Source organism: Mobula birostris, chromosome 2, assembly GCF_030028105.1.
Source record: "Mobula birostris isolate sMobBir1 chromosome 2, sMobBir1.hap1, whole genome shotgun sequence".
Classification (NCBI taxonomy): domain Eukaryota; kingdom Metazoa; phylum Chordata; class Chondrichthyes; order Myliobatiformes; family Myliobatidae; genus Mobula; species Mobula birostris.
The window spans coordinates 134,906,065-134,918,330 of NC_092371.1; the positions used below are offsets into that span (position 1 = coordinate 134,906,065).

General features: G+C 40.8%; 1 protein-coding gene across 1 annotated transcript in view; it reads left to right on the forward strand.

The window, feature by feature from the left end:
* The window catches only part of lrrc73 (leucine rich repeat containing 73), a 37,132-nt gene extending 25,756 nt beyond the window's left edge, over positions 1 to 11,376 (forward strand). Inside the window, exons 4-6 of the mRNA XM_072248648.1 lie at positions 2,618 to 2,718; positions 4,052 to 4,241; positions 9,396 to 11,376. Of these exons, the coding sequence (XP_072104749.1) occupies positions 2,618 to 2,718; positions 4,052 to 4,241; positions 9,396 to 9,466 (362 nt within the window). The 3' untranslated portion in view covers positions 9,467 to 11,376. The remainder of the gene's footprint in view (positions 1 to 2,617; positions 2,719 to 4,051; positions 4,242 to 9,395) is intronic.
* The last annotated feature ends 890 nt before the right edge of the window (positions 11,377 to 12,266 follow it).

Below are 12,266 nucleotides of genomic sequence, written 5' to 3' on the forward strand. Positions count from 1 at the left end.
GGGTGTAGGTTTAAAGTGAAGAGAAAGAGATTTAAAGGGGATCTAAAGAAAACATTTTTCATCCAGAGGATGGTTACGATCTAGGATACCTTGACTGAGAAAGCATTGGAAAAAGGGATTCTCACAAATTTTTAAGAAGAATCCAGATGAGTAGGCTATGGGCCGGTAAATAGGATTTGTGTAGATCTGAGTGAGGTATGGTAAACTGGTTTCAATCCAGACCCCCAGTGCTGTCTCTGTGAAGTCTGCATATTCTCAGTCTGACCAGGTGAGTTTATCCCTGTTTCAGTTTCCTCCCACTTCCCAAACTGTGCTGGTTGGTACGTGAACCAGCTTTTAAACTTATTGCTATTGTGAGTAGGTATTAGAATCAGAGTTGCGATGATGAGCTTGAGAGAGAACTGGTTGCAGGGAGGTAAGTGGCCGGGGAGGGGGAGGAATGGAACTGATGGCTTTGTTACAATGGGGTAGAATTGATGGGCCAAATTCACTCCATCTATGCTGTATGGATATACAAGAAATATGGGAAATTGAGTAGAATGGAGGATTGAGGTTACAAGTTAACAAGCTTGGTGATGAGATTTATGGACTGAATAGAGGTGGTTTTCAAACCCTCACTCAAACTGTGATTGTTCTCATCAGCAAAGTGCAGTAAGTAATGATTAAAGTGTATTAAACTGAAAATAGGTCCTTTGCACCTGGTTACAGATCAGGTGGTATATGCATCTCTAGTCCTGTAATGGAGAGGCTGTATTAATTGGTGGTCACTGTCATTAAATTACATTAATACAGGTTGACTGACCTAACTAAGCCTGCTGGTGATCCAGTCAGAATGCTCCACAAATTCCTCTGGATCTCTAAGTCTTAGAATAGAATGTGGAGTCAGTCTCACTGGGGCTGATATTACCTTCACAAGTCAGAACAGCTTGTTTGGAAGCAGGTTATTTTTAGACCAAGAACTATTCCCTTTACTATCAAGATGTTGCATAGCCTAGCAACAGCAGATGACGTCAGGCACCAGATTTCCATGGCAGCTGGTTACATTTTATCAGTGCAAATCAATTTCTTCCCAGAAACAGATTGACTAACTGGATAAGGTCACTATCAGTATTTCCAATGATCTGTCTGTTGAAGTTTTATTTCAGAAAAACCTTACTGTAAGAGTGAGGTATACTTACCTAAATATCCACAAAAAGATGAATGTGACAATTTGGTATGGCTTAATAATATGATCACAGTGAAGTACTATCCCCCGATACACTGATTCTGCCTTTCTTGCAGATTGAGAGATTATGTGAAGCAGTTACAGATTAGTACTTTAAGGTAGATCTACACTTTGGCAGAATGGTTTGGGGAAGTTGAACAAGACAGATTGGTCTTTGGGAATTAATTAAGGTGAATTACAATTGGATGCGAGAATAGGGTGGATTACAGCATGGATACGGGCCCTTTGGTCCAAAAATTCCTTGCTGCCCATGGTGCCCTAACCCAGCTAGTCCTAAATTCCTGCATTCAGCCCATATCCTTCTATACCAGTCTTTTATGTACCTATCTGCATGCTTCTTAAATGCTATTATTGTACCTGCTTCAACCACTTCCTCTGGCATCTTCTTCCATATACTCATCACCCTCTGCGTGAAAAAGTTACCCCTCAGTTCCTTTGTAAAATTTTCCCCTCTCATCCTAAATCCATGCCTCCTAGTTGAGGACTCCACTACCGTCGGGAAAAGACTGTTACCATTCACCTTATCTAACTGTGACTGTAAAAGTGCATTACCAGTGTCCGTTACCTGGTTTACCAGTGTCCTTTACAGAAGAAAATCTGTCATTTCACAGTGATTACAGACCCCAAATGTAGCCCTTTCAGGTTGTATCTCCATCCAAGTACAGTTGGCCATGTCAGTGATGTCCTTGGTGTCTATGGTGACAGTTAATATATTTTATATTGTCATTATTAAATCTAACAAATATACTGTAATTATAAGGAAGACGGGAAGCAGAAAACCTGTTTTGCCTGAATTTAATGCTGTAGTACACTATTTTTTTATATAGATAATCTCCTGCCACATTCAGAGATTTACCACTAATCCAGAACCACTTGGAACATTTGACACATTCTTGCCCTGCTAAGGCCTATTTCTGGCCTAACTCTAGTTCTACAGAGACACAAGATGCTAGAAATCTTGAGCAACACACACAAAATACGGAGGAATTCAGCAGTTTAGTCCTGATCAAGGATCTCAGTTCGAACCATCAACTGTTCACCTCCCTCCATAGATGCTGCTTTACCTGCTGAGTTCCTCCAGCATTTTGTGTATGTTACTCGAGTGCAGGGGTCCCCAATCTTTTTTATACCATGCGGCAATACCATTAAGCAAGGGGTCCATGGGCCCATGGTTGAGAACTCCTGCTCTAGTGCTACATCATGCAATTTACTCCTAAAGCTATCAGATTGACTGAAGATGGAAAATGAGTGTCTGCCACTGTTAATGAGCTTACCGTTCCTTTGCATTTTAGTTATTGAATGTTTAACCTGACCACATAATCAGTCAGAGACATGCTCATTTCTGGATAAGTCATGTTATATTTCTCGATATTTCTACTCTTCCTTCTGTAGGTGATCACATTGCTGGGATGTTGGCAGTTGCCGTGGCTTCTAGTCGGACTCTGGAGGTAGTAGATCTCGAGGGAACAGGCCTCACAAACCAGTCAGCTCAGGTATGCAGCCACTTGTTCTCATTAGAGAGTATGGTTTTCTAGTCGTTACTGTCCTTTAAATATTGGAAGCGTAAAAAACCATGAAAATTGGGTTCTTAGTCTTTATTTATTATGATCCCTTTTTTTTATCAAGCAATTAGAGTCAGAGTTGGAAGCTGCCAGCTGACTTAGATGCAACATTGTCAGTAATACCCTCGATGTTGTAGAGGTTGCAGATTCTCATGAATGTTGTACAGTGCTTTTATGTTACATGCCCTCCACAATTTTTCCTGTTGCCACTGGGTTTTCCAATGAAAGTTCCACATCTGGAATGGTTGTAAAGGGGAAGAACTGCCAAAAGTGTGGCATTCTGTGCCCAGCTGACAATATAGTTACTACAGGTGAGGAAAATGTATCCCATTTTCAGATCGTAGACTAGATGTTAAATCCTGTGAGTCCTTGGGTTTGAAAATAGTTGGGAGGTTAAATGTGGTGAAAGTGACAATGCATCAAGAGCTGCCTCTAACTCACACTTCACGATGCACTGAAATATCTCCTGTGGAGGAGCAAGCTTATCAGCTTCAGTATGTGACTGTCTTACAAGGAAGGAGATGAACAAGGAGATTTTAGATGTAATTGCATGTGTCAGTGCAGAGGTCACTGCCAAAAGCAGTGATATCACCATGCATTGTGTGTGTGTGTGTGTGTGTGTGTGTGTGTGTGTGTGTGTGTGTCGCTAGTGCAGAACTTAAGTGGATAACCAAAATAAAGACACTGGGTGTTAGAAAAGAAATTAGGGATGAGCAGCAATTCATGCGCCTCCAGTCTGAAAACAGCCTTTCACTATTACTCTCAAATTCCTTTCATTTTGTCAGATTGCTGCTTAAGCCATTTTATCCTATGGCCTTACATTTTGATGACAAGTAGTAATCCAGAATTTATGTGAAACTATCAATGTTTTGAAAGCTCAAATATACTATATTAACACTATTTCCCTATTTTTTCATCAAAATACTCTATCAAGCCAGGTAGAAGTGATTTGCCCTCAACAAATCCATGTTTACTATTTCCATTATTTTTGTCATGTTCTCAATGTCATCTGAGAAGGATGCAAAGGCACCAAAATGACACCATTATGTAATTTATCAACATTTCAATAGTGCTTCACAAAAGCAACATTAGATAAAATTCAACAGCAAAACATAAGGAAATGACAGGGAAGGTGATGAAAAGATTGGCTAAAGAGATAGATTTCCACTTTTATCTTGCAATTTGCAGGATATGTTTGGGAAGTTACATACAGTAATAGCCCATAGACAATTCTCTAACTCTGCTTTTGGTTTGTCTGTTTCAGATATTTCTGGATATGGTTCAGAATTATCCCACCTCCATGCGGAGCCTCATCCTTGCAGAAAATAACATTAGCCTGGAACTGCAGCAGCAAATCTCAGATCTTTTGTCTGAAGGAGAAGAAGAGGAAGACAATGATAATGAAGATCAAGAAGATTCAGAAAGAGAGAAAGACATCTGGATTAATCAAAGCAGTGAGAAACCATTTAAGTGGGGCACAACTATAGATGAATCAAAATATTAAAGTGTTGCAGTGGGTGTCTCCATCATGAGAGCTGAGGGAAAGATAGTACATGGGCTCTATGACTAATGTAGGGAGAGTTGGAGACCAGTGGTTTGAAAAGGGAGGTCCGGAGGCAATTGACCCAATGAGGTACTTGGAGGATATGGTTATCTGCAATAGTTATTGCATTAATTACATTCAATATGCCTTTGGTGGTTTTTGAGAACCATGAACAACTGCTGGACTATGACAACTGCTATGACTCATTTATATTTTTATAGGTCTAATCTTCACATTGGCAATGAATCATAGACAACCATTTGTAGCAGATTAAGAGCCCATTCAGCCCATGGCAGCTAGAAATTGAGCAACATAATTATACTTACCGATCCTTGCTCTGTAAGCTTGTAGGTTCTAGCTCTTCAACTGCTCACAATGCAACTCTTAAACATGATGTGGGTTTCTGCCCCCACTCCCCACCTCTCAGGAAGTGAATTACACACCCTTTATGTTCCTCAGAAAAAAATTAAACTCTGCTGTACTCCCTCCGTTAATCAGCATAATCAACACCACTGACGTTCTCTTTACGGATGCATCTGATTATTAGCTTCTCCCTCTCAAATAGCAGGTTGAATTCCATCATACTATGATCACTGCTCCTAAGGTTTCCCTTATCTTAAGTTCCTTAATCAAGTCCAGTTCATTACACAACACCCAGTCTAGAATTGCCTTATCCCTATTGGGCTCAACCTCAAGCTGCCTTAAAAAGCCATCTTGTAGGGATTCTACAAATTCTTTGTCTTGGGATCCAGCACCAACCTGATTTTCCGAATCAGCCTGCATCTTAAAATACCCCATGACGATCATAACATTGCCCTTTTTACATGCCTTTTCTTTCTCCCATTGTAACTTGTAACCCATGTCCTGGCTATTGTTGGGAGGCCTGTATATAACATCTATGAGAGTCTTTTTACCGCTTCAGTTTCTTAACTACACCCACAAGGATTCTACATCTTCTGATTCTATGTCACCTCTAATTTCATTTTTTTTTTTTTTACCAACAGTGCTACCCTGCCCCTCTGCCTGTCTGCCCTTCCTTTTGGTACAATGTGTACCCTTGGATGTTAAACTCCTAATTGTGATCTTACAGCCAGGACTCATGATGCCCACTAAGTCCCTACCTGTACTTTTAGAACTTTTAGTCCTGTTGTAACTTGTCATTTTCTGCAATAATGCTAAATTCAGCTGAATTAGGATGGCTACCTCCAATATTCTCTGCTATTGCCACCATATCCACTTACTACTTCAGTCCATAACACCCAAGTTCATAGCTCCCTGAAAGTGGCTGCACAGCTTGACTGAGTGGTATCGAAAGTGTGTGGCATCCTTCCCTTTATTGGTTGAAGCATTGAATTCTGCAGCGGTTAAAGCTCAAGGGAGATGAGATTGAGATGTATAAGATTCTGAGAGGCATAGAGTAGAAACTGGTATCTTCTTCCCACGGTCGAACTATCTAATACTAGAGGGCAACCATGTAATGTGATAGGAGATGCACGGGACAAGTTTTTTTTTTAACAGAGTCGTGGGTGTCTGGAATGTACTGCCAGAACGATTGGTGGAGGGAAATACAACAGAGGCATTTAAGAGGTTCTTAGATAGGCACATGGATGTGCAGAGAATGGAGGAATGTGGGCATTGTGCGGGCAGAAGTGATTAGTTCTGATGTGCATTTAATTACTAGATTACTATCATGTGCTGAAGAACCTGTTACTGTGCTGTTCTATGTTCTAAACATCTGCTTTCTTATTGAACCTGCTTCTTCCAAATATTCTTTAAATGCTTTTCAGGAAATCTGCACATCCGGTATTTTTTACTCTACCATTGCCACTGTTAATGTTACAGTCATTGATGTTATGGATTACTAATGTCTTCCTATATTTGTACATTTCTTTTGACTCTCCCTTCCTATTTGAGGACACATAGTACATACACTCTCAGCAGTACAATTCACCCCTTTTTGTTTCACAGTTCAAATGGTCTCATTTGTTATATGAAAACAGAAAATGCTGGAAATAATCAACAGGTAGTTCAACCTGAAATGCAAACACGAGGAAATCTGCAGATGCTGGAATTTCAAGCAACACACATCAAAGTTGCTGGTGAACGCAGCAGGCCAGGCAGCATCTCTGGGAAGAGGTACAGTCGACGTTTCAGGCCGAGACCCTTCATCAAGACTAACTGAAAGAAGAGCTAGTAAGAGATTTGAAAGTGGGAGGGGGAGGGGGAGATCCAAAATTTTGGATCTCCCCCTCCCCCTCTCAAATTTCTTACTAGCTCTTCTTTCAGTTAGCCCTGATGAAGGGTCTCGGCCTGAAACGTCGACTGTACCTCTTCCCAGAGATGCTGCCTGGCCTGCTGCGTTCACCAGCAACTTTTATGTGTGTTACCTGAAACATTAACTGTGTTTTCCTACCCATACATGTAACCTGCCTTTCAGCATCTTCTCTTTATATTTTTAGATTTCTACCATCTGCCATTTTTTGTTTCATTTGCCCTTATTTATTGATCTAGCACATTAACTTACTTGGTACTGCAATTGTTTCTCAACCAGGGTAGCTACACCTCTGTTTATAATTAACTGCACCCAATCTCATCTGTAACAAAGTATATTCATTTGCCATTCCTCCCAGCTTTATGCCACATTAGAGTAATGATCACAATATAACACACCCAAATGTCTATCAATTAATTTCCAAACCTTTTTGAAGTAATACACACCCAATTAAGCACTACCAAATTCTTTGTTTCCTTTTCCCAGTCTGTTTTATGTTTGAGAATCACCTAGTAAACCCCTACCTTCAACCTCCAACTTTGCTTCCCTCATTTTTCCTGCCAACCTCATTTAAACCCTCCTCTGGAGCAAACCTAATACAATATTCTATGTCCTGTGCCAGTTTCGATCTAACCTATCTGGTTTGTACAGTTCCCTCAATTCAGTCTCAAAAACACAGCCATACAAAGCTCTCCTTCCTGCACCATCTGTTCAATCATCTTTTATTTGCACTGTCCTAGCATTCCACTGGCATTTGACATTAGGAGTAATCTGGAATTTGCAACCGTTTAAATTCTGTTTGCTAAATTTAATCTTAACTCCCTGTAATCTTGTTAGAGCCTGTGATATAAGAGGATGTTAGACTGGCTGGCTAACAGTGGACAAAGATTAGGCAAAATAGGTCTTTTTCTGGTTGGGGAAGATGCCACAACAATCAGTTTTCGGGTCTCAACTTTTGACAATCTACACTTGGATGAAGGGACCAGATTTCTAATGAGATAAGATAGGTAGAAATGAGAGCAACACACATCAAAGTTGCTGGTGAACGCAGCAGGCCAGGCAGCATCTCTAGGAAGAGGTACAGTCAACGTTTCAGGCCGAGACCCTTCGTCAGGACTAACTGAAGGAAGAGTTAGTAAGAGATTTGAAAATGATAGGAGAAGACAGGAGGGGGAGGGATGGAGCCAAGAGCTGGACAGGTGATAGGCAAAGGGGATATGAGAGGATCATGGGACAGGAGGCCCGGGGAGAAAGACAAGGGGGGGGGAACCCAGAGGATGGGCAAGGGGTATAGTCAGAGGGACAGAGGGAGAAAAAGGAGAGTGAGAGAAAGAATGTGTGTATAAAAATAAATAACGGATGGGGTACAAGGGGGAGGTGGGGCATTAGCCGAAGTTAGAGAAGTCGATGTTCATGCATCAGGTTGGAGGCTACCCAGATGGAATATAAGGTGTTGTTCCTCCAACCTGAGTGTGGCTTCATCTTTACAGTAGGGGAGGCCGTGGATAGACATGTCAGGTAGGTGGTAGACATGTTAGGTAGAAATAAGATTGTGAAGAGGATATAGAGAGACTACAGAAGTATGGATATAACAGAGTGAGCAAAGATATGGCAAATGCAATATAACATAGATAAGTATAAAATTTCCCATTAGAAGAAAAATTCATAATATTGTCCAAATAATGAGAGAATGCAGAGTTCTGAGATGCAGAGAGACCTGAGTGTCCTAATTCATAACTTGTGAAAGGCTAACACACAGCTGCAACAAATATTTAAGAAAGCTAATAGAAAATTAATCATTTATTGCTCACAGAATTGAATACAAAAGTTGAGAGGTTATGATCCAGTTATGTAGGACATTGTTGACACCAGATCTGAAACATTGAGAAGATTGAAACGATTCAGAGAAGGCTTCCCAGACTAATATGTGGAATGGGTTGTTTTATGCGAGACTGAATGGATTAGGCTTGTATCCAATGGAGATTAGAAGAGAGAGGAGAAATTTGATTGAAACATTTGATTGAAATTTAAAAAAAAATACAGAATGCTGGAAGAACTCAGCAAGTAAAGCAGTAATTGTGGAGGCAAAAGATAAATGTCGACGTTTTGGCTTAAGATGCACCCCTTGGACTCTATTGATGCTGCTTGACCTACTGCATTCTTCCACTGCCAGATCCTGCCATCTGCAGTCTCTTTTGTCTTCACATTCTGAAGAGCCTTGGCAAGGAGTGTGTGGAAAGGAGGTTTCCTCATGGGTGGAGGATCTACAACTAGGGGGTCACTATTTAAAAATAGGTAGTCATCCATTTAAGAGAGATGAGTTGAAATAATTCCTCCCAGAGTGTCTTCAAAGGGAAATTGAAGCAAAGTTTTGAATATTTTTAAGTACAAATAGTAGGTACTTGATCAACAAGAGGGTTAAAGGTTACCACCAGTACATATGGGTGCAGATTTGAATTTATAGTCAGATTAGCCGTGACTTCATTGCATGGAAGAATAGGCTCAAGGAGCTGACTGGCCTCTGATCTGCTCCTAATTTGTATGTTTGTAGGATTTTGGCCTCCATGTATGTGGTCACGTAGAATAAAACTTGACCTCAATTCATGAATACTACCACTCTGGCCCATGAGGCCTTAATCCCACTCTGCATGGTCTGCAGGTTAACTGGGGAAGAGTAATGAATACTTCTGAATCAATAATGATGACCATTTTCAAAATACACGTTATTTAATAAAGCCCCCCCCCCCCCTCCTCCTCCACAGGCTCTGACCACTTTTACCTCTGTCTCACCAGATCAAGCGTCACCAACTATCCTCATGTCAACGGGCCTTGAAGATTCTCTGCTGGCAGAAACGGAAATGTAGTAGTTGTCGATGGCAGCGTGTGTTGTGCCACTGCTGAACTCAACCACACGGCACTATCATTAATGTCTCCTTGTCTTGCAATGCTGCCATTGAACTTCTTCACTGGACAGAACCAGGACCCTGTCCGTATTTTATCACTTGGATCACATAGAGCTGTAGTCCTTAGCTGATAATGACTGAGAAAGCACCTCCAATCATTTCACATCAACTACCTTTATGCATTATTTACTTTTAATAATTTATTGAAATTCTATTAGTCTGATCAGTCACTGCACTGCAAAGCAAGAGAAATGGATTATGTGAAGCACTGGAATGTTTTGATGTGATAATGCACTGTGTAAATGGAATAGTTGTTATCTATTATTGGAATAGCTTACATAGTTCCTGTATTCAGCTTTGCTATCTCCTCTAAAGCTGCTGACTGTCCTGTCTGTAAAATGAGAATCTTACAGGGACTCACTGCAGAATTACTTTCTGCAACCTTTCCCAAGTGAAATTATGAACCAATTATGGAACCACAGTTCTCTTCACTGATCTAGAATGAGCCAGAGGTGATAATACTAAACTTTAGTAGTTAATGGAATAGTTATTCTTTCCCACATAGCCTCTGCTGCCATCTCCAGTATGGTCTGAAAAGTAAATTGGGTTCTCACAGAATAAACATAAGTTATTTAACATCCCATAGTTATGCAGAACCCCATCTGACCCCATCTCTGAAGCCTGGAGGCTACCTTTGTACCAGGCTCATAAAAGGTGACAAGAGCAGGCCAGAGACTGTGGTGAGTGCCTGACGTAATAGTTCACAAAGCATTACAAAACACAACTCTAAAGTGTGATGGAATTCTCTCCACCTACCCTGATGAGTACAGTTTCAGCAACTCACAGGAAGTGCCAACTCCATTCAGGAGAAAGCAGTTTTCTTGATTGGCACTCCATCAACTACCCTCCATCACTGAAACTCACCCACAAGATGGATCATAGCAGCTCACCAAAGTTCTCCAATGGCCTAGACTGTCAAGAAGGGCAAGAACAGGCACTTGGAGCACCACCATCTCGTGACTAGTATATTGGTCAGAGAAATGAAGATAGCTCCAAGTAGATGGGATCGCTGTTGCTTCCAATTCAACTTAATTGAGTGGATTAAATAACAAAGTTCTTTAAAGAAGAGAAGTAAAGATGTGGTCCTGCACAAAGTTTGCTGAAAACCAAGAAGCAGAGGAATATGATAAGAAATTAACTTTTAATGAGATAGTGAATTATAATAGAAATATCAAAGAATTTATTTTTTGATAAATTTTATTCCGTTTTTAAGCAACAAATAATTTGCACCTAGAAAATGCTGAGATGTCCAACAGCAGATGAGCTCTTGTACCACCAGAGCTCTGACCAGAAGCTGCTACAAGTTCTGTTTGGGGTGGAGCTCAGCTGACTGTCAGGAGAAATGTCTAGATACCTAGCTTGCATCTGTGTTATCCCTCACAGCCGCATGTGCACACACGGACACACAAAATGTAATGGGTACAAACTTGCAGTCATTGTGTGATGCAGTTGACTTGAATACTGACCCAAAAGCAGGTAGAATTTTCCCTGCACATTCTTCCAATGTGGAGGCTACCAGGTGAGGTTAGTTGAACTGTGGAAGAAACTACAGATTTAAGAAAATAACTCCAAGCAACAAAACCCAAATAAATTACATATCTGACATTAGAACTGCAGAGATAGCTATGAAAACTGTTGCTGATATGTGCACATCATGAAATATAATTTCATAAATCCAACTAAATCAGAACTGTTTCTCTTTCCACAGCTGCTTCCTGTCCTGCTAACTGTTTCCTGCATTTTCAGTTTCAATTATCATGTCACAATGCTTGCTTGCTTATTCAAAAATAAACACTGCAGAATTAAATGAATAGATTTCTTTCACTGTTTAATCAAGCAGTATACTCAAGATTGTGGCTTGACAAAGGTAAGAAATAATGAATAATTGCTTTCTGGAACCAGGCAGAGGAGAGAATCTTTGGAAAGAAACTGTCAAAGAGGTCCAACACAGAAATTGGTGCTCTGGGTGCTATTGACTTAAGAGTTCAGGACCTCCAACAATTGCAGGTCAATGCAATCAGTTAGTGGATGCGATAGACTGGCAAGGTGAGTTCATTTACTCTGGTGTCAGACTGTTGTTGCAGCTATCTGCAGAAGGGCTGAATAGCCCTGAGCTCTGAGGGTTTGCATAGAAGAGCAGCTGAAGACCCCTTCCAGGTCTCAGGCTGGTCCCCTGAGGGATGATCAAAAGTGATATACATGGTTTCTTACTAGCCGATGCCTGGTCACTAAACTGAGAAACCATTTAGAAATCTTTGTGTTGCTACAACATAAGCTGGTGTTAACAATGTTCACCTTACTTTATTGTGTGATGGAAGGATTGTCCTGATGGCAGGGAGAGAGCACCTTGGGATCTGATGCTGCAAGTAGTGTGATGGAGACTGCTGCATCACCCTCCTTATCAACATCCTCACTATCCCCTCAAAGGCAGGTGCTGTGAATCAAATAGGGTACCATTTAATCCAACTGTAACTGGAAGATGGAAGCTCTGCGGATTCATCAAAGCTGGGTGGAGATTTGGGTGAGAGGGGTAAGATTTAATGGGGATCTCAGGCAAGTATTTGACACATAGTGTGGTGGATATACCATATAGAACAAACTGCCAGAGGAAACAATAGAGGTGAGTACAATGACAATACGTAACAGACATTTTGGCTGCTACTCTACATGGATAGGAAAGCTTTAGAGAAGGATATGGGAC